Source organism: Coregonus lavaretus (assembly GCF_964263955.1).
Source record: "Coregonus lavaretus genome assembly, chromosome: 5".
Classification (NCBI taxonomy): Eukaryota; Metazoa; Chordata; class Actinopteri; order Salmoniformes; family Salmonidae; genus Coregonus; species Coregonus lavaretus.
Genome location: NC_139992.1, coordinates 77,570,315 through 77,597,872, shown reverse-complemented (window position 1 = coordinate 77,597,872; position 27,558 = coordinate 77,570,315). Strand labels below are relative to the sequence as shown.

Here is a 27,558-nt window from a genome sequence, read left to right as displayed (position 1 = left end):
ATGTGGTAGGGTCAGATTTATTTAGGTCAAAATGACTGTTTCCCTTTCTGACTCGTGGTGGGTTGTGTCTACTGTAGTTGTTAATGAGTAACTGACCCACTCCACCACTCACACCCATTGGCCACTAGTCCATCCATACAGACAGACAGACAGAGAGGGGTATTTGACCGCTGTGTCCTCGAGGTTGGAGGACATGACAGTGTTCAGAAGCAGCGTTCAGGTACAGGTAGGAAACTCTGAAGTTTTTAAAATCTTACTTGAAAGCAATTGCATAAAACTGTTATAGATTTGGTCTATTCCTGACTAGTTTGATAGTTATTATGACTCTACCAAGGCAGATGGCAACAAATGAGAATATGATGATTTGATTGCTGTAGACCTGTTGATAAGATTACATTAGAAAGCTTTATTATCCTCAACGACGACATTTGAATAATGGCAGAATTAAAACAAACACAATTGAATCAAACATTTAAAACAAACCTGAATCAGTTGTACATGAATGAGTCATAAAATGACATCCATAAACAGATGATAGCAGATAAACTGTAGTAAGCTATTGTCCACAAGCACACACACACACACACACACACACGCACACACACAATTGTTTATTGATTGAAAACAATCCCTCATTTGTCTTTTCCTATCCTACTTGTCACGCGCAGCTGTGTGTCAGTCAGCTGTGTGTCAGTCAGCTGTGTGTCAGTCAGCTGTGTGTCAGTCAGCTGTGTGTCAGTCAGCTGTGTGTCAGTCAGCTGTGTGTCAGTCAGCTGTGTGTCAGTCAGCTGCAGGGATGGCGCACCACGAGCAGAGCACAGCCACTTTCCCCGAGCTCATCCGCAAGAAACGGAACGGTGAACGGCTGAGCGCGGGGGAGATCCGAGACTTCGTACAGGGTGTCAAGTACGAGACCATCCAAGAGAGCCAGATTGGTACATACACACACACACACACACACACACACACACACACACACACACACACACACACACACACACACACACACACACACACACACACACACACACACACACACACACACACACACACACACACACTGCAGATAGGAAGACCCCCACACACACTTTAGACTGTGTATCAATAGTCAAGCTAAGGCCAAAACCTGCGCTCTACAGTTGAAATGCTGATGTGTGTGTTTGTGTGTGTGTGTGTGTGTGTGTAGGAGCCATGATGATGGCGATCTGGCAGCAGGGGATGGTAGCGGAAGAGACTCTCGCACTGACAAAGGAGATGATGATGTCAGGGGAAGTGATGTCATGGCCGGCAGAGTGGAAGGGGCTAGTAGTGGACAAACACTCGACGGGTGGAGTGGGGGACAAGATCAGCCTGGTGCTGGCTCCTGCTCTGGCCGCCTGCGGCTGCAAGGTACCTGCCTGGATACACCTGTGTGTGTGTGTGTGTGTGTGTGTGTGTGTGTGTGTGTGTGTGTGTGTGTGTGTGTGTGTGTGTGTGTGTGTGTGTGTGTGTGTGTGTGTGTGTGTGTGTGTGTGTGTGTGAACCAGTGGAGGCTCCCCAGAGGAGGCAGGGGAGGACCTTTTTAGATAAAACTATACTAAATATATTCACGTCACCAATTAATTTATTAAAATAAAGGTCTACAGTAGCCTCAACAGCACACTGTAGGGTAGCACCATGGTGTAGCCGGAGGACAGCTAGCTTCTCTCCTCCTCTGGGTACATTGACTTCAATACAAAACCTAGAAGGCTCATGGTTCTCACCCCCTTCCATAGACTTACACAGTAATTATGACAACTTCCGGACCCATCAGAGCTCTTGCAATATGAAGTGTAAACGTGTCTGTGTGTGCGTCAGTGCATGTGTCTGTCTGTCTGTGTGCGTGTGTGACTATCAGCAGCTGTGTCCATAGGTGCCCATGATAAGTGGCAGAGGTCTGGAACATACAGGCGGCACGCTCGACAAACTGGAGTCCATCCCTGGCTTTAACGTCTATCAGTCAGTACAACAGGTACTGTCTCTCTGTCTCTGTCTCTGTCTCTGTCTCTGTCTCTGTCTCTGTCTCTGTCTCTGTCTGTCTCTCTCTCTCTCTCTCTCTCTCTCTCTCTCTCTCTCTCTCTCTCTCTCTCTCTCTCTCTCTCTCCATCTCTCTCTCTCTCCGTCTCTGTCTCTGTCTCTGTCTCTCTCTCTCTCTCTCTCTCTCTCTCTCTCTCTCTCTCTCTCTCTCTCTCTCTCTCTCTCTCTCTCTCTCTCTCTCACAAACATACACACACACTTTCACTTACGAGTTATTAACCTGTGATATTGTGGCACCATCCTCAGCTGCAGCGAATCCTGGAGGAGGTTGGCTGTTGCATTGTAGGACAGACAGATAACCTGGTGCCCGCTGACAAGGTCATGTACGCTCTGAGAGACGCTACGTCCACTGTCGACAGCCTCCCGCTCATCACAGGTCTGCCAACAACAACAACAACAACAGCAAACTGGACTACCTTTCAAAGTAGAGAAATTAACATCTGAATACTGTGTGTGTGTGTGTGTGTGTGTGTGTGTGTGTGTGTGTGTGTGTGTGTGTGTGTGTGTGTGTGTGTGTGTGTGTGTGTGTGTGTGTGTGTACTCCAGGCTCTATCATCTCTAAGAAGGGTGCTGAGTCTCTGAGTGCGTTGGTTCTGGATGTGAAGTTTGGGAATGCAGCTCTCTACAAAGACCTGGGCAGTGCCAAGTCACTGGCCCAGTCCTTGGTAACCCTAACATTAACCCCTGACCTTTAACCCATTCTTGTTGGAATTGCTGGAGGGCCTTGTTTTCACTCCTGCCTTGTACATGATTGATCAAATAAGGTCATTGATGAGTTAGGAACTCACCTGGTTGTCAAGTCTTAATAGGACATACCAAAAAGCAACAGACTCTCCAGGACACCCCTGCTCCAACTCCTGGCCCCTGACCCTTACCTTGACCCCATTCCCTCCTGCAGGTGACAGTTGGGAACAGTCTGGGGATCCGTACGGGGGCGGTGCTTAGTCGTATGAACTGTCCTATTGGTCGCTGTGTGGGGAACGCCCTGGAAGTGATGGAGTCCCTGGAGTGTCTAAAGGGGAGGGGCCCCGACGACATACTGGAGCTGGTGACAAGTCTGGGTGAGGAATACACACACACACACACACACACACACACACACACACACACACACACACACACACACACACACACACACACACACACACACACACAGTGAATTGGTTCCTTTGGACCAAGACCAAGCAGACCAAGACCTAGTTAGAATGTCAGTGCTGCTCGGGCTTAGCTAGAGTCTATAAACAGAAGCTGTGGAAGTTCCAAGTCATTCTTAAGTCTTTACCTACAAATTCAAGTCAAGCTTCTGTGTGTGCGTGTTAATGCTTGTGTGTGTGTGTGTGTGTGTGTGTGAGTGTGTGTGTGTGTGTGTAGGTGGGATGCTGTTGTGGATGACTGGCCTTGCAGGGAGCATGGAGGAGGGTAAAAAGGTGATCGCTAGGACCCTGCAGAATGGGTCAGCCCTGGAAAAGTTCCAGAACATGATGATTGGTCAGGGAGTAACCAGTCAGATCGCTGCATCCCTCTGTTCCACCTACGCAGACTACTACAGCATCCTGAGACGGGCACGCTACCAGTCAGAACTGGAGACACAGGGCCACGGTAACACACACACACACACATTCACACAGGTACAGATACACAAATGCACACACACACGTATACACTGCATGACTTTGGCTTTTGTTGTCTGCAGGAACAGTGCTGGACATAGACGGCATGGTCATTGCTACGGTGCTGCACAGGTTGGGGGCGGGACGTTCGAAGGCCGGAGACCCTGTCAATCACAGCGTGGGGGCGGAGCTTCTGGTGTCTTTGGGACAGAATGTGGAGAAAGGTGAGAACTCTCTGACCCTGTGTGTGTTTGTGTGTGTGTTTTTGAGTGTGCGCGTGTGTTAGTCGGGGTGTGAGGGGTGTAGGGGTCTGTGCCACCCTAATCTGACCCGACCTTTGCCCTCTGACCCAAGGGCAGCCATGGCTGCGTATCCACTACGAGACTCCGGTGCTGAGCGCAGAGCAGAGACTCAGCCTACAAGGGGCGCTGACACTGGGCCCTGCCGACCAGCTACACACACAGCCACTAGTGGCAGAAATCATCCTGCCGTAGTGACACCAATCCACTCTATGTTAAAGCTTGATTGGAAGATGACTTGCCTTTGGGAATCCCAGTGTGCCATCTATTTAAAGGATGTATACTTCAGAACTAAAGCAAGCATGGCAAGTCCTGCGCAGAGAAATAGACTGGCCTGTATCTCCTGCTCTTTACACACTCTCAGAGTCCTCTCTGAACCACCCATATAAAGTCACACAAGATTCTGTGAAAACTGAAAAGATGTTAACCATTTCCAGGAACTGTCATGAAGCTCAAAGTTCATCCAGAAACACACACAGTAAGCCAAGACAGATGTTGATCTACAACTGACTGTGTGACATTAGTTTCACTGACAGTTTCGTTAGTGTGTTTGTGTAGGGCAGGGGTCGGCAAGGATTTTCCTTAAAATCACCAGGAATTCAGCAAAAAATGTGTTTAATTTAGGAAATCTGTTCCCAAGTATCCCACGAATAAAAACAGAGACATGATCATGTCTCAATGCAATCAAGGTATGAAATTATTGTTATTTTCAAATACAATCTCTTTTTGGGCTTAGTTGTGGTAAATTTTCAGTGTACAAATTATTATAACTATGTTCCGGCCACCTGACCATCCACTCCGCCAAAAATCTAGTTGCCTACCCCTGGTGTAGGTTGTATGACCTCTGGCAGGGCTCTAAAGTGCCACCAAATGTGTAGCATATTCTACCAAATATTTTGCTGTGCAACTTTGAGTTTTATTTTGGGAACACTACAACAACAAAAAAATCCTATAAAATATTCAATGCGTAACAATATTTCACCCCAACGTTCTCACTCTACACTGCTCAAACAAGACAGGCTGAAGCCCCGCCCCCTGTCACTCAACACTCTTCTCTACCGAAGATTTTATAACTAAACCAAATAGACCACTGCCTGTCATTTCAAATGGGAACAAATGAGTGATAGTGGGCAGAACAAGCAAGAAGGTGGGCAGAGCAAAGCACGAGCTAGCGAGATCCTAGTGAACGCCTACTCAATTCGCCTTTGCACTCCTTCTAAACAACTGATTTTTTTTTTACTTTGACAAAGGGTAAATTCTGCAAAACTTAGTCCACTCTGTTCATAACATATTCTACATTTGGGAACAGAAAACTGTATTGAGATCAAATGTTTCATAGATGAGAAAATGTGCAGAAGTCCATCTCGTTCCATCTTCTCCCACTGCCGGCTACTGGGCTTCCTCTCACTACCATATTTGGTAGTGAGTGGAAACGCCACGCGGATGCTTCACATTTATACATCTGGTGAAATATCTGTCTCATTGTTCTACATGTGTCTGTACACTGCTCAAACCAGACAGGCTGAAGCCCCGCCCCGCCCTGTCACTCAACAGGCAGGCAGTACACAGACAGTTCCTCCACGCTGTGCCTGTTTCTCTCAGCATGCACTCAACAGATTCTTCCAAAACAACAACGATACTGCTTTCCAAGTTGCTTCTAAATATGAATCCACATAATCCACACATCTCTATTATAATATCAAAAAAACACATAAGCCTAACAACCTGGTAACTTTAATATTATGCAAATGTTTAGTGGAACAGAAAGAAAGGAAAAAGGTTGCCTTCTTCAGATGTGCTTCAAAAGTAAGTAAGATTCATAAAGGCCCAATGTAGGCTACATCTCAATCAATATACAAATGTTTTGCAAATGTATTGAAAATGAAATACAGAAATACAATTGACATAAATATTCACACCCCTGAGTCAATACTTTGTAGAAGCACCTTTGGCAGTGATTACAGCTTTGCGTCGTCTTCGGTATGTCTGTATCAGCTTTTCACATCTGGATTTGGGTTTTTTCTCCCATTCTTCCTTTTCTCAAGCTCTGTTCTGTTCTCCATCTCTGTTAAATTAGATGGGGAGCGGTGGAGAACAGCAATCTTCAAGTCTTTCCACAGATTTTCAATGGGATTCAAGTCTGGGCTTTAGCTGGGCCACTCAAGGACTTTCACATTCTTGTTCTGAAGTCATTCCAGCGTTGCTTTGGCTGTATGCTTGGGGTCATTGTCCTGTTGGAATGTACATATTTGCCCCAGTCTAAGGTCGTTTGCACTCTGAAGCAGGTTCTCATCAAGGATTTGCCTGTATTTGGCTCCATTTATTGATCCCTCTATCCTTTCCAGTTTCCCAGTCCCTGCCGCTGAAAAGCATCCCCATAGCATGATGCTGCCACCACGCTTCACTGTAGGGATGGTGTTAGATGGGTGATGAGCTGTGCCTGGTTTTCTCAACATGGTCTCAGAGCATTTTGTATTATTTTGTGTGTATATAAACCCAAAACACTCCGTTTACGATGATATGTTACGTTTCGTTTGGTATCTTAATTTGTGGATGTCCATTATCCATTTTGTATGATTTGTGACAAATTACAATTTGTACGTTATGTTTCGAATTTGTTAAACGTATGATATGTCACGAATTACAATTTGTTGTTGCTAACAGCTAGGTGGCTAATGCTAACTAGCTCTAGGGGTTAAAGTTAGGGGAAGGGTTAGCTAACATGCTAAGTAGTTGCAACGTAGCTAAAAAGTCGTTGCAAAGTTGCTAATTAGCTAAAATTGTCCGTGATGAGATTCAAACACGCAACCTTTGGGTTGCTAGAGTTTCCTGTTATACGCCCACCCATCCACCCCGACCTTAAGTAACCATACCAAACATATCATACTAATTAGAGTTGTCGCAGAAGTACTTTTACTGTTACGTCTAGTCTATGAGACCAGTCAGTGTTCTCTCCAGACATAGCGCTTTGCATTCAGGCCTAAGAGTTCCATTTTTATCTCATCAGACCATAGAATATTTTGCCTTTCGCCCTGTGTTTCGCATGCCTTTTTGCAAACTCGAGGCGTGCTGTCATGTGCCTTTTCTCAGGAGTAGCTTCCGTCTGGCCACTCTTCCATAAAGCCCAGATTGGTGAAGTGCTGTAGAGACTTGTCCTTCTGGCAGGTTCTTCCATCTTAGCCAAGGAACGCTTTAGTTCTGCCAGAGTGGTCATTGGGTTCTTGGTCACCTTCCTGACCAAGGTCCTTCTTGCCCGGTTGCTCAGTTTGGTCGAACGGCCAGCTCTAGGCAGTCTGCTTAGTTCCATATTTTTTCAATTTCCAATGATGGAGACCACTGTGCTCTTGGAAACTTTCAACACTCTAGATATATGGCTCATCTCAGAGCTCTAGACAGTTCCTGCTCTGACATGCACTGTCAACTGTGAGACCTTATATAGAGAAGTGTTCATTTCTAAAAACATGTTTTCACTTTGTGATTATGGGGTATTGTGTGTAAAAAAAATCAATTGAATCCATTTTGAATTCAGGCTGTAACACAAAATGTTTAATAAGTCAAGGGATATGTATACTTTCTGAAGGTACTATATATCAGCCCCTTCCTCCCTCTTTCTCTCACACACACACACACACACACACACACACACAATTGTTGTTGAGTAACAACACACACTTCATGTTTAACGAAACACACTTTATTAAAAAATATCACCACAAATTCTTCACCATCCTAGCGTTAGTCCCCTGGGTCCTTCAGGGTGGAAGATAAACTGTGCTCTTCAGACAGGGACATCACTTATGGCTGAGCAGGTGGTGATAAATGAAACACTACTCTATTTCTAGCTTTCTCTTTCACACACACACACACACACACACAATCCCTCAGGTGTAGGGGTCAGTAAACCACAGAGTTGAGAGGTCAGTGGACTATAGAGTTAAGAGGTTCAGCACGGATGTTCCCAAGGTCCAGCGAAGAATCTGTGTCCTCGTCAATCTCCCCAATCACAGCTCTGCAAAACAGAGGAGAGCAGTTGGGCCTGGGTGTCCTACTGTGTGTTGAAGTCTGATTCTCCCCCTCCTATCCAGTGTCCACTTAAAGTGTTCATTCCCCTCACGGTTTCAGAAATGTCGACACTCAGTCTTTTTACCAATCCAAGTCCTTGATGGGGAATGAACGAGCGCACACTTGGGGAAGCGGGGAAGAGAATCGAACTGGGTTACAGTGAGGGGAAGAGGTCATAAGGGGTCGTTTGGGTGAAAGTTCAACCAGGGGTCGATAGGATACTTACACGTTGTCTCCTCTGACGATGTATAGTCCCAGGACCACCTGCTCCACGCCCTGAGAGGAACTGAACACACGCTCATGACTCTCATCCAGAATCAGGTTGATGGTCTGGTCAAAGCCCTTCAGGGTACCCTGCAAACACACACACACACACAATCAGATTAATGGTCCAATCAAAACAGTACACACACACACAATCAGGTTTATGGTCCAGTCAAAACCCTTCGGACATATACAGACACACAGATCTGGAGCCGAGTATAGCAGTGAAGTCGCTAGAGACATACCACTATCATCCGTCCATCTGATGTAACTATGGCCACTGTACCTGAAACACAACAGCTAAGGAAAACATTTGGAACACTATTTCCAACCTGGGCTCAGGGGTAGACGTAACATAGTAAACATAAATCTGTGACACTCCAATTCGTATATATGTTACATTTCGTATGGTATGTATTCATTTGTGGATGTCCATCATCCATTTTGTATATGTTACGAATTACAATACGTATGATATGTTACTAATTCCAATTTGTTGTGGCTAACGTTAGCTAAGCTAGGGGTTAAGGTTAAAGGGTTAAGGTTAGCTAACATGCTAAGTAGTTGCAAAGTTGCCAACTTGAATGCTTAAGTTGTCCGTGATGAGATTCGAACACGCAACTTTTGGGTTGCTAGACGTTGGCGTTATACGCCCGACCAACCACCCTACTTTCGTTTTTTACTTAAGTAACGTTCTGTCTTATGTAACCAAACGTGACATATCATACTAATTTGAGTGTCCCGGATTTACGTTTACTATATATTACGTCTAGTCTATCACCTCGATCAGACCAACAGCTTCAATGCGTTTTGGTACATTCATTTCCAATGGAACGCTGCACTTGCCTTGCAACATTGCGTTGCAGAGGCAGTTGTAGTGCATTCTGTGTGGTACATACACTGAACAAAAACATAAACGCAACATGTTAAGTGTTGGTCCCATATTTTATGAGCTGAAATAAAAGATCCCAGAAACTTTCCATACGCACAAAAAGCTTATTTCTCTAAAATGTTTTGCACAAATTTCTTTACAACCCTGTTAGTGAGCATTTCTCCTTTGCCAAGATATACCATCCACCTTACAGGTGTGGCATATCAAGAAGCTGATTAAACAGCATGATCATTACATAGGTGCACCTTGTGCTGGGGACAATAAAAGGCCACCAAAATGTGCAGTTGTCACACAACAATGCCACAGATGTCTCAAGTTTTGAGGGAGCGTGCAATTGGCATGCTGACTGCAGGAATGTCCACCAGAGCTGTTGCCAGATAATTGAATGTTCATCTCTCTACCATAAGCCACCTCCAACGTCGTTTTAGAGAATTTGGCAGTACGTCCAACTGGCCTCATAACCGCAGACCACGTGTATGGCGTTGTGTGGGCAAGTGGTTTGCTGATGTCAGAGTGTCCCATGGTGGCAGTGGGGTTATGGTATGGGCAGGCATAAGCTACGGACAACGAACACTATTGCATTTTATCAATGGAAATTTGAATGCACCGAGATACCGTGACGAAATCCTGAGGCCCATTGTCGTGCCATTCATCTGCCACCATCACCATCAACTCATGTTTCAGCATGATAAAGCACGGCCCCATGTTGCAAGGATCTGTACACAATTCCTGGATGCTGAAAATGGCCTGCAAACTCAGACATGTCACCTATTGAGCATGTTTGGGATGCTCTGGATAGACGTGTACGAGAGTGTTCCAGTTCCCGCCAATTTCTAGCAACTTCGCACAGCCATTGAAATATGAAAAATGTATGCACTCACTAACTGTAAGTCGCTCTGGATAAGAGCGTCTGCTAAAATGACTAAAGAAAATCAAAAAAAAAAAAAAAAAGAGGAGTGGGACAACATTCCACAGGCTACAATCAACAGCCTGGTCAACTCTATGCGAAGGAGATGTGTCACTCTGCATGAAAATTAAAAAAGTTTGACTGCAGAATTGATGTAGTATTGATGCAATGACGCTACCGGTCTGATCGAGACCAGGCTGCTATTTCATGAGAAGCTGCGCATGCAGCAATACTGTCTAACTGCCGCCCATGCGCGACAAATCCATAGTTAGCTTGCTCTTATAAACTGGGTGGTTCAAGCCCTGAATGCTGATTGGCTGAAAGCCGTGGTATATCAGACCATATACCACAGGTATAACAAAACATTTATTTGTACTGTTCTAATTACGTTTGTAAACAGTTTATAATAGCAATAAGGCACCTCGGGGGTTTGTGGTATATGGCCAATATACCACGGCTAAGGGCTGTATCCAGGCACTCGGCATTGCGTCGTGTTTAAGAACAGCCCATAGCCGTGGTATATCGGCCATATTCCACACCTCCTCGGGCATTATTACTTAAATATCACATTTGGATGAACATGCACCTATGTTTGCTTCCAAAATAATTTCAAGATTTTTTATCGTCGTTTTATTAACTAACTAGCTCGCAGGTACAAGTCATTCTACCAAAAAGCCATATGTGATGCTATTGCTAGCTAGCTAACGTTAGCCAAGCTCAATCGAGCAGGCCAAAGCACCCACGGCCACGCATCAATAATCACGCGATTCATTAGCAAAAGTCCCATTCAGTGACTGTTCCAGAATGAATTTAGTTGAAAGGATACGGTTGATGTAGCTCTCGAGGGCAGTCGACATGATGACAACAAAATACTCGTTCAAATCCGCCGGGTTTGTTTGGAAAACACAAACGTAGATCGCAAAATCGGCGTGCAGGCACAAACCGGAAACAGAATCAGACCTGACTAGATGATTGCAGATCCACTAGTGATTTTTGTGTCCAGAAGGTGACGCCAAATCCACAGAAAAAGAGTGTCGCTCCGTTCTTTATACCTCAGTGGTATCGCCATACCGACCTATGAGTTTACCAGACCGCCCTTTCTAGAGATAATGGGCTTGTTCGACATTGCAGACGATTGCCGACTGACTAATATACAAATCACCTTGGATCATAATTAACTTCTGAATATTATTTGTAGATAATTCAGTCACCATTTACCCACAATGCATCATGGATTTGATGCTCTCCAACCAAAGGGACCAGGGTTCCGGTCTAGAAGTATGGTCTCAACTGCTCCTACAGTTCTGCTTTGGTACTACAGTTTAACTGACACTGGCCCAGAAAGACAATTTCGATAGATGGCCACATAGAGAAGTCAGATTTGAAAATTCCTAATAAAGACACTTTAGTCATAACCTTTGCGCAGAAAACAGTGATTTAATCATTTGAATAATTGTCACTGAGGCCACTTTTTTTCCAGCACTCACAGCCGAAGATAACATTTTACATTTACATTTTAGTCATTTAGCAGACGCTCTTATCCAGAGCGACTTACAGTTAGTGAATACATGTATATATTTTTTTTATACTGGCCCCCTGTGGGAATCGAACCCACAACCCTGGCGTTGCAAACGCCATGCTCTATCAACTGAGCTACATCCCTGCCGGCCATTCCCTCCCCTACCCTGGACGACGCTGGGCCAATTGTGCGCCGCCCATGAGCCTCCCGGTCGCGGCCGGCTGCGACAGAGCCTGGATTCGAACCAGGATCTCTAGTGGCACAGTTAGCACTGCGATGCAGTGCCTTAGACCACTGCGCCACTCAGGAGTCACTGTCCTGATAACTGTCCTGTTCGAGAGCATCAAAACCGTGATGTATCATGGGAAAATTATGACTGACTTATCTACAAATAATGAGTTGTTATTTATGATGCAAGGTGATTTGTAGATCAGTCAGTCAGCAGTCACCTGCAATGTCGAACAAGCACATTAACATTTTAATGTTCATCCAATGTCTGCCATGTTTTTGGATGATGTAATCGCTGCTCCCTTTGCGCATTGAGTGCTAGTGCACATGTGATGTTGGTCCGTATAAAACAGATGAAACCCGGTCATGAAGAATGTCAGTAGATTACCTTAAACAACAGTAGGACATCTTGGATGTAGTCTCTAGTGCTCATTATACCTCAGTGTCTCAAACACTGCTTCTGTTTCTATGGTATACTGCACTTGGCTCACAGGAGTGACTTCATCAGAATCTTTCACTCTGAAATACATTAGCATGAATGTACATGATTTTTGTTGTCAAAAAGGCAGTTACTGACATAAATAAATACAAATATTGGGATTTAAATGTTTTATTTCTCACTCATTCTTACTCTTTACAAATGTATATGACATTAAATAAGCTAATGTGACAGACAGGGCTGTTGTTGTTATGAAATGCATTGGACTGCTTAAAACAGCAGTGTTAAGGTCTCCTATGTCTCGTCTGGTTAAAGACAACAGTCCCTGTAAGGAAGTGAAATACCCATCCACACTATGTAATGTAGTGTTAGTACTATCTCTCCTCCAACAGAAGACAGAAGTCTGTGCTGTCAGTCGATAGCCAAATAATGTCATCTACATGAGCAGTGTCCGTTCACCTTTAATATATCCATCCGTCACCAGTTGAGGTCTCTCTCCTGCGTTTAGGCCAGGTGTGGTGAGTTGATATGGAACAAGTGCTGATCTTGTAGACAAGAGGATCGGCAAAGTAAACAAAACTGTGATTAAACGGGATAGGACAGAAGTATTCAGGAAAAACTCCTGGCCTTGTGTATGAGAGATGTCTAGTCCAGGTTGCCGGGATACGGTGTAGTTCATTGGTCGTTGTTGTCCTTTCCCAGCTGAAGCCCGTCCTAGCCTGGTCCCAGATCTGTTAGTGCTACCTTGCTCCTTGCTCAACTCCTATGGCCAATTGGCATCACAAAGACCATATGAGTTGGCAGAAACAGATCTGGGACCAGGCTACTGTTTTTCCTCCCATCTCCCCTCACTGTCCCGGCCAGGAGGCCCTGAGGTTGAGCAGGATGAGGACGTCGCAGGGGGCCAGGCGGTAGACCCCCAGCTCGTTGAGGGCTGACACAGGGCTGGGCTGCTGGCCCTCCGGGGTCCCTGGTTCCTCCTCGTCTTCCTCAGCCTGCCTCAGGACGTCTCGTAGAAGAAGAGCTGAGCCCACGTTCAGAGACAGGATGACGCAGGCCTCCTTCACACTGAGGGAGGGAGACATGATCAGTACAGTTAGTATCTGGCCATTTGATAACTTAATATTTACACAAAAATGATTTGATAAGGAATTCATCCTCTGTGCAGGACATTTAATAGCCTAAGGAACTACAAACAAACTGTAGGTCTCTTTTAAAGGTTATGGTACAGTGGACAAGGTTTTCAGGTGATTTTATCAGCAGAATTGCCCGTGTGTAATGGCCACTCACTGTTTGAAGAAGTTCTCAGGCCTCTTGCAGTAGTGTCCGAACAGAGGGAAGCGGTTTCTGGTCATGTCAAATTGGAGCTGGGCCGCACCACCTTCGTTGAAGTGGTTATACAGAATCAGCTGAGGGAGACGGGTAGCAGGTCCATAAGTTAATAGAGATGTGATAACCAACAAAAATCTCTATTGCTTCATCCTATTTCTTATGTCTGTGTTTTATCATTAGAATTAGTCAGTAGCCATTGTAGTTTTCATGTATTTGAGAACATATGTGTCTAATGATGTATGACAATCTAATTGGCTTCTTTTAAGTCACTCCAGACAATAGCGTCTGCGAAATAACTAAAAGTTCAAATATTTCATTAACTCAACCATCTCATTAATTCCTATTGGAGCAGGCCCGCAGTGTGACTCACATCCTGGTAGAGGAAGAGGTCCAGCCTCTCAGACAGGCCCTGCCAGCCCATCTGGAAGAGAGGCTGACACAGCATCCGCTGCAGCTGGAGCAGGTGGTCCCTGAGACACAGCATGAGAGGACAGGCTGAGCTGGACAGGGACATGGTGGCCTGGTCACACTGGGACGGCAGGGACAGCCACCTGGGAGGAGAAGGATACACGTTAGTGCCATTCGAGTTAATATTTTGTTGACTCCAACACTTTGTTGTTCAATTGTGTATATGGTGGCTGTAGGTGATGATCTGAGCTCTACCAGATTCTTTCAAGGAATCCCATTTTATTCCTACTGTCCAGGCTTGTTACAGGACAAAGACATTTGTCACAAAGTGCGTACAATCAGCCTGGGGCTAAACACCAAGCAAAGCAAGGCGACAGTGTGTGGCTAACTCCACAGATAGGAGTACACCTTGAGAGGATCTAGATTCAATAGAAAGAGCCCTTCCTCTAAGTGAAGAGTGTCTCCACTGACCTGTCTCTGCAGTAGGACTGGGCCTTCTCCCGTACGTCCCTCATGACAGCCTCTAGTAGCCTGCCCAGCATGTCTCCTCTCAGCCTCTCCAGCAGCCCCAGGAGCCCCTCAAACAGAGACCCCTCCAGAGAGGCCAGACGGCCGGACTCCGTCACCCCCAGCGGCCCCAACAACTCCTCCTCCCCCAGGGCCACAGCTGACTGCTGCAGCTGCAGGAAGAACTGAGGAAGAAGAGAGGAGGAGGGTGGAGAGCAAAGAAAATTGAACAGCCTTGAAGAAGACCTCTGGAGCACTGCAGTAAAAGTAGGGAGCATACCCTAGTGTGAAGGTGTTCAAATGTGGCATTTTCTGTACCCTTAACCTGGAGAATTGTTGGATGTGCATACTACTTCTGAACTGACAACAAATGTACAGACAGTCAGACAGACAGGGACAAGCAGACAGACACAAGCAGACAGGCAGACAGAGACAGACAGGCAGACAGACAGGCAGACACAAGCAGACAGGCAGACAGAGACAGACAGACAGAGACAGACAGAGAGACAGTATGTGGAGAAGTACAGCAACAGTGTGATGACTCCGAGGGGCCACATACCACATTATCTCCCCAGTCCCCCAGCACGGTGGAGATGTAGTTGGCAGCGTTGAGGATGGCACAGTATCTAGCGCCCAGCGGGTTGCGAGACTCTTCCTTCATGACCTGGGTGAGGCGGATACGGAAGTCGTCCACCAGCTCTCTCTGTAGCGCCAGGAAACGTAGCTGGGCACGAGGGCAGGGGAGGGCACGGTAGCGGTCTGGGAGGGGGAGAAAAACTAATTGAGAGAGAGAGAGAAAGAGAAAGAGAAAGAGAAAGAGAAAGAGAAAGAGAAAGAGAAAGAGAGAGAGAGAGAGATGAAGTGATAAAGTAGTTAATAATCCTACCAGTGATGACCAACAGTAAGGTCATGAAGGTCTCAGCGCAGTCTGGAGCCTTGAGTTCGTCCATGTCACTGATGTCTCTGTACTGGGAGCTCCACGCCCCCTCAGCAGACAGCATGGCATCCACCTTCTCTAGCGCCACTACAGGGAGACAGACAGTTGGGATGAGCACACATCACACATTCAGTCAATCAGATACACTGACATAAAATAAGTCTAACAGATAACTAAAATCCCACATAAATCAATCTCTTAGTCAGTCCTAAATGGCTTCCTACCCCTTTCACGTCACCCAAACCCTTCAATGTTTGCAGATCTGTAAGGTGGAAGCTATATGGTGGAAGCTCTGCCAGTACACTGCTTATACCTATCCAGACCCTTCAGATCTGCAAATAATGGAGGGTTAGGGCCAAGGGGAAGGAGTAGGGAACGATGCGAGACGCTCCACTGCTGCCTCTCTCACTCACTCTTCCTCTCCACAGTGAGCCACTTCTGCAGCACGACGTCCTCCAGCAGTACATGCAGCGCTCCGGGCAGGGTGCTGGGGTAGGAGTGGGTGCTGCGCAGCTCCCTCTCGAACTGCAGGATCTCATCCACCAGGTGGCAGAAGAGAGTGTCGTCGTAGAGCAGCCGAGGAGCGTCCGACGCTAGCTTCTCCTGGGCCAGGGTGAGTAGACCACGACACAGCTCCACCTGGTGGGGACGGGAGGGATGACATGAGATACTTCGATAGCTAGAACCATATTTTTAATATTTATATTAATATATATGCTTATATCCTCTAATATGACTGTGGATATCAAGAGCTGCTATGATTGACAGTTGACTGCAATGGACTCAGCTTGCCTTTAGACTGCTTTGAATCTTGGGGATGAACAAATACTTCAATAGCACATAAAGTCAGGATTCTAGATGATCATTTAGTGGCTGATCCTCTAACCTTGGCGTTGACGTTAGCTCCATTTCTGTCCAGAATGGGCTGGATCTTCTCCTCCATGAAGTTGGAGCTGTTCCCCATCCACATCAGGACCTGGGTCAGGAACCACTCTGGCTGTATGGAGACAGAGACGGGAGGTTATTATTATTATCATAGTGTGTCTGTGTGTGTGTGACATGCTCTGTGTGTGTGTGTTGCTCTAACCTTGTTGAGTGAGTTGGTCTGACGGTTTCCAGTGAAGTGGTATCGAAACCTCTTGCTCAGAGGAAGCAACATGATCTGGACGGGAAGAGACAGGGGTGTCGTCGGGGGCAACCCTACACGGGACACAGAGGGCGGCTTCTCTGAAATGAGATCATCACTGAGATAGAGGTTAAAGAAACTGGCCAGGTATTCATCTCAGTACAATGTCTCAATGTAAAACGATAATATCAATATCAGTCAATGTCTTAGGAAGTGTGTGGGGAACAGTATGTCTGTGACTGGGTATGTATGAAGTATGAAGCTAGTGTATGAAGAAGTGTGCAGAGTTTATATAATGCACTGTTTACGCCACAATAGTGTATAACAGTGTGTATAACAGTGTGTATAACAGTGTGTATATATAACAGTGTGTATATATAACAGTGTGTATAACAGTGTGTATATATAACAGTGTGTATAACAGTGTGTATATATAACAGTGTGTATAACAGACGATAATGCTAGTGTGTATGTCTCCGACACAGATAACACTATATCAGGGTGAAGGATACGAGGTCTGCAGAGACAGGAGCTGGGCCACCAGTAGTTCCAGCTGGCTGTGGAGCTCCTGAGCGTTGGCAGGGGGGGAGAGAGACTGGGTGGGAGGAGAGATGAACGGCCAGTGGAGCTGGGTCAGCAACTCCTCAAAATCACTGCCAGACAGAGGAGGAGTTGTTAAAAATAACATTCAGGTCTGAGGTAGCTTGACTTTGGATCATCATACTATCTGTGAATCACCAACCCCGGTCCTGGAGAGCTACAGGGTGTGTCTTACTTGTTCCGGCACAACACAAATACACCTGGTCAACTAATCATGAAGACTGAATTAGATGGGTTAGTGCTAGGCTGGAACAAAGGCCTGCATGGCCGGTTGCTCTCCAGGACCAGGGTTGCTGACCACTGATCTAAATAGAGATACTAATAACTAACACAGAGTTCTCCATCTCCAGTCCTTTTGCTCCGGCCCAGCATGCTAACACAACACAGTGCCTGCCCTGTCTGACCCTTACATACATACATACATACATACATACATACATACAGTACATACATACAGTACATACAGTACATACAGTACATACAGTACAGTGCAGTACAGGGCAGTACATACATACAGTACATACATACAGTACATACATACCCAGACAGTCTGTCCTTAATGATCTTGTGCCAGAAGCGTAGTGTCTCTCTGAGGAAGGCCTGGAGATGAGAGCAGCCAGACTCCTTTAGGCCCACATCTAGACTGGCCATGCTGCCCACCGCCCCCACTGCCTCCCATATACTGTTGGTCATCAGACACTGCTGGATGCTGTCACTGTGGGAGGAGAGAGCGACAGTTAGCAGAACATGTTACCATACAGTAAGATACCATTTTGTTTGTGTGTATTCCAATCAGGTTCCTATCTTTGAATACTGTCAAATATATTGTCCAACTGCTAGAAGAATAAAATATATTGTCCAACTGCTAGAAGAATAAAATATATTGTCCAACCGCTAGAAGAAGAAGAAGATATTAATACTGCTGCTCACCTGAGTTCTTCAATTCGTGACAGACACTGCAGGTATTTCATGTGTCTCTCTGTGTTGTCCAGCTGTCCCAGGGTTTGTCCCAGGCTGTCTGCCCAGGGCTGGGCGCCCTGCAGGTGCTGTATCAGGGTGTTGGACAGGACCCTCTCCCGCTGGAGCAAACCTTCCAGAGACACACGGGACTCCTCGGCTGCAGACAGTGCTACTGACACCCGCAGCGGCACCGAACTGGACACCGTCAAAACCTGAGAAGGTGGGTGGAGGAAGACCTGTCAGCAAGGGAAATGCACGCCCTTAAACTAGCTATCAAAGGTTAGCTAGCTGGATAGATACTTTTTTTATTACTTACATTAACTAACTGCTGTCAAGGGGTAGAATAATATTCGCATAATTAACTATTCTATTATTTTCATTCAATAATTGATACAGCATTGAAAGCTGATTTGAGTGCGCAACAAAGTTAACAACGCACTAGCTAGCTTGCTAGCTACCTGCTCCTCCAGCAACTTGTTTTCCGCTGTCAGTTTCTCCAGGAGTGCGCTGACTTTCTTCAGCGACTTCAGATCCCCTCCGATTTCTTTCTCTATCAAGTCGACAACGTAGTCGGGGAGTGCTCCATCCCCCGATCCTGTTTCGGAGTCTTCATCATTTGTCGATATAGGGCTTTGTAGATCAGATTCATCACTTGGGCCGTCTTGCTGCTCTGCAGTGGGCGCCGCCATCTTTCTTCGGTGTCTCTTCCACGTCAACACAGCACGCACATGTAAACACAGCGCCAAACACAGTCGTCACCGTCAAGACACCCCCTCTATTGGTGACAGTTAGTACTGCGGGACCTGTCACGGGTAAACACTTCGGACATTTCCAAATATTACACAATCCATGCTTCCTTACCCTCCTCCATTCGTTGGCTTCGAGTACCACTGATATCATAAGTGGAGTGGTGAATGCTTCAGACGATTTACCGTAGATGTGTTATTTCAGTGACTACCAAAGGGAATTAGGAAGGATGTTTTCAAAACAAGACCCTCTTCAGTGTCAAGTGTCATGTTGACAATCAACATTAAGACCTCACACGAAACAACTGGACATACTGTTTATGCTCAGTTATGTAGTTGTTGAACTAATTAATTACCCAGAAAGGAACAGTTATTTTCCAGCATTTCAAACATATTGTAAAATACATATGCCCCCCTATCCTTCATTCGTACATCCTTTTCCTGTGAATGGGGAATATGCTTGAGTATGTTCCATTACTATCTTCCTCTGTGCAAAATGTGCTCGAGATGTTTTGCGGGGGTTGCATTGACATTGCTTAACAATTGGCCCTTCTCTGGATCCCTAGGGACCCAATGGCTAGCATCTCAAATAGCACTCTATTCCCTATATAGTGCACTACTTTTACTACTTTTTGACCAGGACCCATAGAGCACTAGGGAATAGGGTGCCATTTTGGATGCCAGATGCAACCGCTGGTGAGTTCAGAGATGTCCAGGAATGGCTGGTCATGTGATTTCATGTTCACTCACCCCACCTTGCTCTGGACTGGACCTCTGGAGTCTGGATTACAGTATGAGGGCAGACAATACGTGCTTTATGAGTTATTAATTATCTCTCTATCTCCCTTTCCCTCTCTTTCTCTCTCTCGCTCTCTCTCTCTCTCTCTCTCTCTCTCTCTCTCTCTCTCTCTCTCTCTCTCTCTCTCTCTCTCTCTCTCTCTCTTAATGGGGCGTTATTGCCATGGAAAACACCATTCAGCAGCATGGAAAACACACTCATGTTGAGAAGAAGAAGAAACAGTTAAAGGAATCGGACAATCTGTTTTCTGGACTTAAAGATTTTAGGCTTCAGTTTGCCCAAATCTGAAGTGAACCGCTTATCCAAACGGTTGTTTTTATCATAACCAAATATTGAAATGGGAAAAATTAATATCTGCGTAAAACGGGCGTTCATTTTCGTCTGTGTCTTAATCGGGGTAAGTGATCGTCCATTCTATTGGCCTGGTCCTATTCGACTTGATAAACCTGTTTTTTATAGGGGCAGGGCGCCAATTATGACTGTGTATACAGGTTTTTTAATATTACATTATTTTTGTACATTATTGCTGGTTCTTTTGGCAACTTCTACGCAAGCAGTGAGAGTTGCAGTTTACACGCGACGGAATAAAGAGCGGTGGCGCTTTCATCAACAATAATGAGCCGATTGTTCTATAGTGCAGTATTGAAAGAAGCACTAAAATTACATAGACATTTTGTATTTCATGTTACAATTAGGCCACTTGGCTTTTATCTAACCTTCAGCTGTCATGTTTCACTTTCACTGTAACACGTTTTTTAGCGCTGGTTTTTGGGTGTGTCCAGTTTATTTATTTATTTTCCGCCTTTTTATTTGCCCCCTATTTGTTAATTTGCTCAGTATAATCCTCTAGCTGCTAAATATTTTAAAGTTATGAGTTATGTTTATTCTCTTCTTCAAATAGGCCTACTGGCCTTAGTAACGTTTCTGCAAAATATTAGGCTAGTCAATAACTGATATTACATTTTTATAAACAGCTGACTAACTAAACATTTCAGCGATTAATTTCTTAACAATTTATAATTTCTTAGTCTATTTATAAATGAGGTATAAGATTATTATCAAATGCATTATTGAAGTTATGAAGAAATCGATCCCTCAACTCTCCTCTGAATCAAATGACTGTATCAAGCTTTACTGTGCATTAGCAGTAGAACTCTCAGGATAATACCCTATACATGTGGAATGATTGATTGTATCATGTGTTGTATTCTCTTCAGATCATCAGCACCCTCTTGCTGGCCATCACGTTATTTGGACATGGGTTCTTCCACAAAAAAGAAGAAGTAATTATGTTTTTTTTTTATAGCCACTATTACATTTACTAATTATATCATACACATGTTGTTATAATAATGATGTGTCCATCTAGCCTGGTACTAGATCTGTTTGTGCTGTCTTTCCAACTCCTACAGTGTTTAGCATGACAACAACCATAGGAGTTGGCAATACAGCATAAACAGATCTGAGACCAGGCTAGAGTCCAGCAGCATCATTGTAATATTATGATTATAAAGCCAGAATTGCCATATCATTAATTTGGCTTGTCTTCCTATTCACAGATAGGCGAGATTCTACCAGGGATAGTAATTATGTATGTCCTAGAAGCAGCAACCCTGGTCCTGTCAATCTTTGGGGGTTTTGGCGCTCGCAAGGAGAAGAAATGGGCTGTGGTTTTGGTAAGCTTGCCTAGACCTGTCAAAAAATGTTAGCCTGATCCCAGATCTGTTTTGTCTTGGATAATTATCATAGGAGTTGGCTATACAGCACAAACATATCTGGGACCTGGCTACCGACTTGACGTCTCCTCTGCTGCAAACTGTTCCTTTCTGACAAGTAATGGCATGCCATAAAACTCAACTGAAACCAGTCAAGACTTTTCCCATGACATGCTTCCAACATGTTTTCCAAAAAGAGTGATAAGGTTTGAATTAACCTTTAGTATTGATTTTGCTTGACAACCCCTATATGTGTGTGTAGTTTTCAGTAGGTATGTCACTGGCCAGCCTATACCTGTTTGTGGAGTGCGTGAGAGCATATGAATCCAAACACAAGGTACAGTAGTCTATATATATATATATATATATTTACAGGTAACTGCCAAAATAAAGGGAACACCAACATAGTATCTTAACAGGGTGTTGGGCCACCACGAGCAGCCAGAACAGCTTCAATGCACCTTGGCATAGATTCTACAAGTGTCTGGAACTCTATTGGAGGAATGTGAAACAATTCTTCCACGAGAAATTCCATCATTTGGTGTTTTGTTGATGGAAAACGCTGTCTCAGGCGCTATTTCAGAATCTCACATAAGTGTTCAATTGGGTTGAGATCTGGTGAATGAGAAGGCCATGGCATATGGTTTACATCAATCGTTTTCATGCTCAACAAACAATTCAGTGACCACCCGTGCCCTTTGGATGTGGGCATATCATCCTATGGGGGCGTAGCCATGGTAGCCAAAATAATGTTCATACTGTACATGACCCTAAACATGATGGGATATTAACTGCTTAATTAACTCAGGAACCACACCTGTGTGGAATCACCTGCTTTCAATATACTCTGTGTCCCTCATTTACTCAAGTGTTTCCATTATTTTTGGCAGTTACCTGTATATATCTTAACTTTTTAATTCAACCTTGAGCCAATGTTTGTTTGCTGTTCTGGTGAAAATATATTTGAGAATGTATTGTATGATGGTGCAATGCATCTGATTCTTGATAATTTAATGTACTGTGTCTGTCCATTTCAAATTCATAGCTGATTATAGGTTTCAGCTGTGAATATAACACTCAATGTAAACTTTATTAATTTCAAGTTGGAGGAGTTAACCAGAGACGAATACCTAGCGATGATGCCTCTGAGTAGAGCGAATCAAACAGATATAAAAGAGATTTACAACATGCAGACTAACGTAAGTCACCTTCATTTAATGCTTCTTATGGTCTCTGCTTGTGCCAATTCAATGTCCCAGGGTGCCAATTCAATGTCCCAGGGTGCCAATTCAATGTCCCAGGGTGCCAATTCAATGTCCCAGGGTGACAGTTCAATGTCCCAGGGTGCCAATTCAATGTCCCAGGGTGCCAATTCAATGTCCCAGGGTGTCAATTCAATGTCCCAGGGTGCCAATTCAATGTCCCAGGGTGTCAATTCAATGTGTGTCTTAAGGGCCAGTTTTCCATATTATGTCAACCTAGGCCTAGACTAAAAGCACTTTCATTGGAGATTTCTCCATGGAGGGTTCTTCCAGAACTAGGCTTGAACTATATCTGGTAAATCACGCCTAAGTGTTTTTAAAATGTCTGCTGTGGTGTTTCCTTCACTATCAGATCAAATGCTGTGGGCTCGTACAAGGCTACCAAGACTGGGGCACAGACATCCCAATCTCCTGCCTCTGTTCTGATGAGGACTCAACAGACTTTAAATGTGTGAGTCTGCTGTGTTAAATAAGTTATCTTGTTGCTGTTGATGTTGTTGTTATCTGTATGCTAAGGAGGATGGGTTTCAATGTGTCAGCCTGTGTTAAATAAATTACCACTCAAATATGAAAGTGTAAATCTGTTGTCTTTCGGAAAGAGCAATTTATTTATTTATTCTATTATTTCTTTAAAATGTGTTTTTAAAACAAAATACAAAACAGACGATAAGGAGAGTGACAAGACGACCATAAATACACTGAGGAAGATGTACATGACAATATTCTAAAAGACCAACAAAAACGATAGAACACATTTGGACCAGACAATTATCATGGATGCCGTAGTGTAGCCTAATAAGAAATAATGCAGATAAAGTCAAGCACTGTTTTAAACCATGTCACATTCTATTTCAGGTTGCTCGTGGTAACAATACAAGATTTGTTATTCACTATCCCAACAGTGATAAGCCTGAGGATGATGACCGCAAGAGATTAATGGATGAACACATGCTGGTATATGAAGAGGTAAAAACATGTAATTCCACTACACCAGGGATGGGCAAATGGCGGCCATTTTCAAGGCCCTCGGATCAGTTAGCCCATGTCAGCTAATATTTTTTAGATTGCTAAATTAGTTTAGCGGCCAGCTATCTAAACTTGTTATCATGGTCAAATTACCGCCCATGGGGCCCCCATTGATGTTGTTAGTCAGTCTCACTCTCATGTCATATTAAAAACTGCATACATTTCTCACCACTCTATGGCAAAATGTGTAGAATTGCAGCAAACTTGCTTTATAACTGCAACATTTTCTTTACACCCCATGTCAAAATGTGTAGAATTGCACGAAATGAACTCAAACACTTTTTTTCCCTCTCTCTGCTGTCAAGAGGGGGCAACTAAAAGTTTAGCTTGCAATTTTGCGCTAAATGTTTTGCTCGCAATTGTGTATCAAACTAGAAGGTCATAATTCTAGTTTGATACATAAAGATGACTTACAGTACTCATTGATACAATAAACGGCTATTTGTTCAAGTTCTGATATAATATGGACCTATATACTCTTGTTTTTCTCACAAAATGACAAACTCTTAATTTTTCATTTTCAGCCATGTCTTCCCATCTTAATCTCTGTCTTGGGCTATGGACTCATTCTGATAACAGGAATATTTATAGCACTTACAGCATTATGGGTATGTATTTCAGATCTATGTCTGTACTATTGAACCATTCCAGGGTTGGGGTCAATTCAGTTTTTTCAATTCAATCAATTGAAATTCAATTCCCAAATTGAAAATTGTCCATAGTTTTTCATGTGGATTTTTCAATTCAGGAAGTGATTTTCAATTGATTGAATTTAATTGACTACCTGAATTGAAAACTTTTTTTGCATTAGTAGTAGTATTGGTTTATTATAATTATTACACCCAGGCCGTACTTGGCAGCTAAAAAATGAATTGCAGTACACAGTACATACAGTGAGGGAAAAAAGTATTTGATCCCCTGCTGATTTTGTACGTTTGCAAACTGACAAAGAAATGATCAGTCTATAATTTTAATGGTAGGTTTATTTGAACAGTGAGAGACAGAATAACAAAACAAAAATCCAGAAAAAACGTGATAAATTGATTTGCATTTTAATGAGGGATATAAGTATTTGACTCCTCTGCAAAACATGACTTAGTACTTGGTGGCAAAACCCTTGTTGGTAATCACAGAGGTCAGACATTTCTTGTAGTTGGCCACCAGGTTTGCACACATCTCAGGAGGGATTTTGTCCCACTCCTCTTTGCAGATCTTCTCCAAGTCATTAAGGTTTCGAGGCTGACGTTTGGCAACTCGAACCTTCAGCTCCCTCCACAAATCTTCTATGGAATTAAGGTCTGGTGACTGGTTAGGCCACTACAGGACCTTAATGTGCTTCTTCTTGAGCCACTCCTTTGTTGCCTTGGCCGTGTGTTTTGGGTCATTGTCATGCTGGAATACCCATCCACAACCCATTTTCAATGCCCTGGCTGAGGGAAGGAGGTTCTCACCCAAGATTTGATGGTACATGGCCCCGTCCAGTGTCCCTTTGATGCGGTGAAGTTGTCCTGGCCCCTTAGCAGAAAAACAACCCCAAAGCATAATGTTTCCACCTCGAGTTGAGTTGATGCCAAAGAGCTCCATTTTGGTCTCATCTGACCACAACACTTTCACCCAGTTCTCCTCTGAATCATCCAGATGTTCTTTGGCAAACTTCAGACGGGCATGTATATGTGCTTTCTTGAGCAGGGGGACCTTGCGGGCGCTGCAGTATTTCAGTCCTTCACAGCGTAGTGTGTTACCAATTGTTTTCTTGGTGACTATGGTCCCAGCTGCTTTGAGATCATTGACAAGATCCTCCCGTGTAGTTCTGGGCTGATTCCTCACCGTTCTCATGATCATTAAAACTCCACGAGGTGAGATCTTGCATGGAGCCCCAGGCCGAGGGAGATTGACAGTTATTTTGTGTTTCTTCCATTTGCGAATAATCGCACCAACTGTTGTCACCTTCTCACCAAGCTACTTGGCGATGGTCTTGTAGCTCATTCCAGCCTTGCGTAGGTCTACAATCTTGTCCCTGACATCCTTGGAGAGCTCTTTGGTCTTGGCCATGGTGGAGAGTTTGGAATCTGATTGATTGATTGCTTCTGTGGACAGGTGTCTTTTATACAAGTAACAAGCTGAGATTAGGAGCACTCCCTTTAAGAGTGTGCTCCTAATCTCAGCTCGTTACCTGTATAAAAGACACCTGGGAGCCAGAAATCTTTCTGATTGAGAGGGGGTCAAATACTTATTTCCCTCATTAAAATGCAAATCAATTCATAATATTTTTGACATACGTGTTTCTGGATTTTTTTGTTGTTATTCTGTCTCTCACTGTCAAATAAACCTACCATAACAATTATAGACTGATCATTTCTTTGTCAGTGGGCAAACGTACAAAATCAGCAGAGGATCAAATACTTTTTTCCCTCACTGTACAACTAAACAAGAACAATTAAAACATGTGAAAGTCAGAATGGGAGCTGAAGGATGAATCGAGCCCACCACTATACCATATTTTTTTTACCTTATGTTTCGAGTGTAGGCCTATTTGATTTCACTGTTATCTTTCACATTCAGCACCAAGTCACCTGCTCCATCAATCCTGTCTGAACCGTTACTGTGTGTTTGGTCCTCAGGATATTGGAGTTGCCCTGGCCATCACAATACTCTGCCAGATGAGAAGAAAGTTTGATGTGCCACCTGTGATCTTCACATCTCAACCACATCAATACAGAGAGCTGTGTGACACAGCAGAGAATGTCTGAAATGAAATGGTCCTCTTATGAAGGATACACAATGCACTAGTCTGAGTGCCAATCTGTTTGTGCTATCATGCCAACTCCTTGTCACTCATTCGTGTCAAGCCACACATGGCAATGGGTGACAAAAGAGTTGGCTTGGCAATGACAGCAATGGAGTTGGCATTGGCCAGACCACAAACAGATCTGGGATCATGCTAGCAATGCACTCATATTATGTACATATTCATAACACACTTGAAAGGACAACTAGGGACATTATTAGACATTAGAGATCTCTGATGGGTTGTCCAAAGTATTACTGTTCAACTGATTGTCCATCTGACTGCCAACAAGCGTCTTCTTATTGGCTGTCAAGGGTTCTGTAAAACCTGTGGTTTGTTTTTCTGTTGTAAATAATTGGTAACCATTTAACCATTGAAGTGCCTCAGTGTTGGTTACAGTGTCTTGAATAAAGGGACAACCAACATCTCTTAAAAATATATATTTTGTTTGCTAAACACAACTGTATTACCAAATTACTTTACCATTATCATAGGAAGTCACAATCAGACTCGGACAAAAATGGTATTTCTTCCAGTGGCCTTTGTCCTCTCCACATCCCCATTTCATTTTCTCTATTCCTCTTTTCCGTCTGCTCTCTCCTCTCATCCTCCTCTCGTCCTCTCTTTCTCTTTCCCTGTTTCCCCCTCTTCTCCTCTCTGACTCCCTCAGCTCTTTCTCTCTCCTCTTCTGTTCTTCCTTCTCTGCCTTTGTCTCTGCTTCCTTTCTCTTCCTCTCCTCCTTCTCTTGTTTCTTCAACTTCTCTTTCTTCCATCTGAATACAGTCTGACTCAGGGGGAAAAGTTGTTTCAAACAATGAAGAAGTAATGAAGGACTCTAGACTGTATGTTATTAGACCAGTGGTTCTAGCCTGGGTACCAGTCTGTTTAGCTATCATTCCACTCCTTGACACTCCTTGGCATATGACACGGAGTACAAGTTATCTAAACACACTGGTACCCAGGCTACAGTGGTACCTACTCAAAATAGTATTTTACATGAATTCAATAAACTCTACTTTGTTCTATTTACCTGTGTGGCAGAAGCTTCCATGGCAACCTGCTGCGCTGCTGTGGTTC

The 27,558-nt window shown here is 44.1% G+C and overlaps 4 protein-coding genes across 7 annotated transcripts; 2 read left to right on the top strand and 2 right to left on the bottom strand.

Annotated features, from left to right (window-relative positions):
* Positions 1-143: 143 nt before the first annotated feature.
* LOC311129014 (thymidine phosphorylase-like) lies at positions 144-4,652 on the top strand. 3 transcript variants are annotated; one of them, XM_084161260.1, is made up of 10 exons: positions 144-226; positions 759-935; positions 1,187-1,389; positions 1,892-1,990; positions 2,302-2,431; positions 2,602-2,720; positions 2,954-3,116; positions 3,427-3,654; positions 3,749-3,889; positions 4,020-4,652. In XM_084161260.1, the coding sequence occupies exons 2-10, from the start codon at positions 797-799 to the stop codon at positions 4,157-4,159; spliced, it is 1,362 nt and encodes a 453-aa protein (XP_084017386.1). In that variant the 5' UTR covers positions 144-226; positions 759-796; the 3' UTR covers positions 4,160-4,652. The 3 variants fall into 3 exon arrangements, with proteins under 3 accessions (XP_084017386.1, XP_084017387.1, XP_084017388.1); XM_084161261.1 differs by having other exon boundaries at positions 174-226; positions 684-935; XM_084161262.1 differs by having other exon boundaries at positions 175-220.
* Positions 4,653-7,488: 2,836 nt separating this feature from the next.
* Positions 7,489-11,486, bottom strand: LOC311129015 (U6 snRNA-associated Sm-like protein LSm8). Its single transcript, XM_084161263.1, has 4 exons — positions 10,916-11,486; positions 8,536-8,576; positions 8,253-8,380; positions 7,489-7,973 (listed from the first exon to the last, which is right to left on the bottom strand). The coding sequence occupies exons 1-4, from the start codon at positions 10,944-10,946 to the stop codon at positions 7,883-7,885; spliced, it is 291 nt and encodes a 96-aa protein (XP_084017389.1). The 5' UTR covers positions 10,947-11,486; the 3' UTR covers positions 7,489-7,882.
* A 944-nt stretch (positions 11,487-12,430) lies between these two features.
* On the bottom strand, positions 12,431-18,842 carry LOC311129726 (RAD50-interacting protein 1-like). Its single transcript, XM_084162137.1, has 13 exons — positions 18,604-18,842; positions 18,116-18,357; positions 17,727-17,900; positions 17,098-17,238; positions 16,547-16,703; positions 16,346-16,456; positions 15,873-16,098; positions 15,409-15,546; positions 15,082-15,281; positions 14,487-14,707; positions 13,978-14,158; positions 13,566-13,684; positions 12,431-13,343 (listed from the first exon to the last, which is right to left on the bottom strand). Exons 1-13 carry the CDS (start codon positions 18,832-18,834, stop codon positions 13,124-13,126), a joined length of 2,361 nt encoding a protein of 786 aa, XP_084018263.1. The 5' UTR covers positions 18,835-18,842; the 3' UTR covers positions 12,431-13,123.
* An 826-nt stretch (positions 18,843-19,668) lies between these two features.
* On the top strand, positions 19,669-27,508 carry LOC311130167 (tetraspanin-8-like). Of its 2 annotated transcripts, XR_014613340.1 has the most exons (10): positions 19,669-20,087; positions 20,908-20,973; positions 21,250-21,366; positions 21,668-21,742; positions 22,509-22,604; positions 23,020-23,118; positions 23,523-23,633; positions 24,218-24,301; positions 26,315-27,339; positions 27,444-27,508. XR_014613340.1 is itself a non-coding variant. In XM_084162861.1 (9 exons), the coding sequence occupies exons 1-9, from the start codon at positions 20,028-20,030 to the stop codon at positions 26,441-26,443; spliced, it is 837 nt and encodes a 278-aa protein (XP_084018987.1). In that variant the 5' UTR covers positions 19,669-20,027; the 3' UTR covers positions 26,444-27,508. The 2 variants fall into 2 exon arrangements, 1 of the variants encoding a protein (XP_084018987.1); XM_084162861.1 differs by having other exon boundaries at positions 26,315-27,508.
* Positions 27,509-27,558: the final 50 nt, after the last annotated feature.

Excerpts from the sequence above, each read along its gene's own strand:
- LOC311129726 (XM_084162137.1), bottom strand. The coding sequence starts at position 18,834 with ATGGCGGCGCCCACTGCAGAGCAGCAAGACGGCCCAAGTGATGAATCT. Across the intron at positions 17,901-18,115 it reads TCACGAATTGAAGAACTCAG|TGACAGCATCCAGCAGTGTC; the intron begins GTGAGCAGCAGT and ends CTCCTCCCACAG. Across the intron at positions 16,704-17,097 it reads CTCCTGTCTCTGCAGACCTC|TGATGATCTCATTTCAGAGA; the intron begins GTATCCTTCACC and ends CCTCTATCTCAG.
- LOC311129015 (XM_084161263.1), bottom strand. The coding sequence starts at position 10,946 with ATGTCGACTGCCCTCGAGAGCTACATCAACC. Across the intron at positions 8,577-10,915 it reads CCTCGAGAGCTACATCAACC|GTACAGTGGCCATAGTTACA; the intron begins GTATCCTTTCAA and ends GTTGTGTTTCAG. Across the intron at positions 7,974-8,252 it reads ATCGTCAGAGGAGACAACGT|AGCTGTGATTGGGGAGATTG; the intron begins GTAAGTATCCTA and ends TCTGTTTTGCAG.
- LOC311130167 (XM_084162861.1), top strand. The coding sequence starts at position 20,028 with ATGGGAAAAATTAATATCTGCGTAAAACGGGCGTTCATTTTCGTCTGT. Across the intron at positions 20,974-21,249 it reads TCTTCCACAAAAAAGAAGAA|ATAGGCGAGATTCTACCAGG; the intron begins GTAATTATGTTT and ends TCCTATTCACAG. Across the intron at positions 21,743-22,508 it reads CATATGAATCCAAACACAAG|TTGGAGGAGTTAACCAGAGA; the intron begins GTACAGTAGTCT and ends ATTAATTTCAAG.
- LOC311129014 (XM_084161260.1), top strand. The coding sequence starts at position 797 with ATGGCGCACCACGAGCAGAGCACAGCCACTTTCCCCGAGCTCATCCGC. Across the intron at positions 1,991-2,301 it reads TCTATCAGTCAGTACAACAG|CTGCAGCGAATCCTGGAGGA; the intron begins GTACTGTCTCTC and ends CACCATCCTCAG. Across the intron at positions 2,721-2,953 it reads AGTCACTGGCCCAGTCCTTG|GTGACAGTTGGGAACAGTCT; the intron begins GTAACCCTAACA and ends TCCCTCCTGCAG.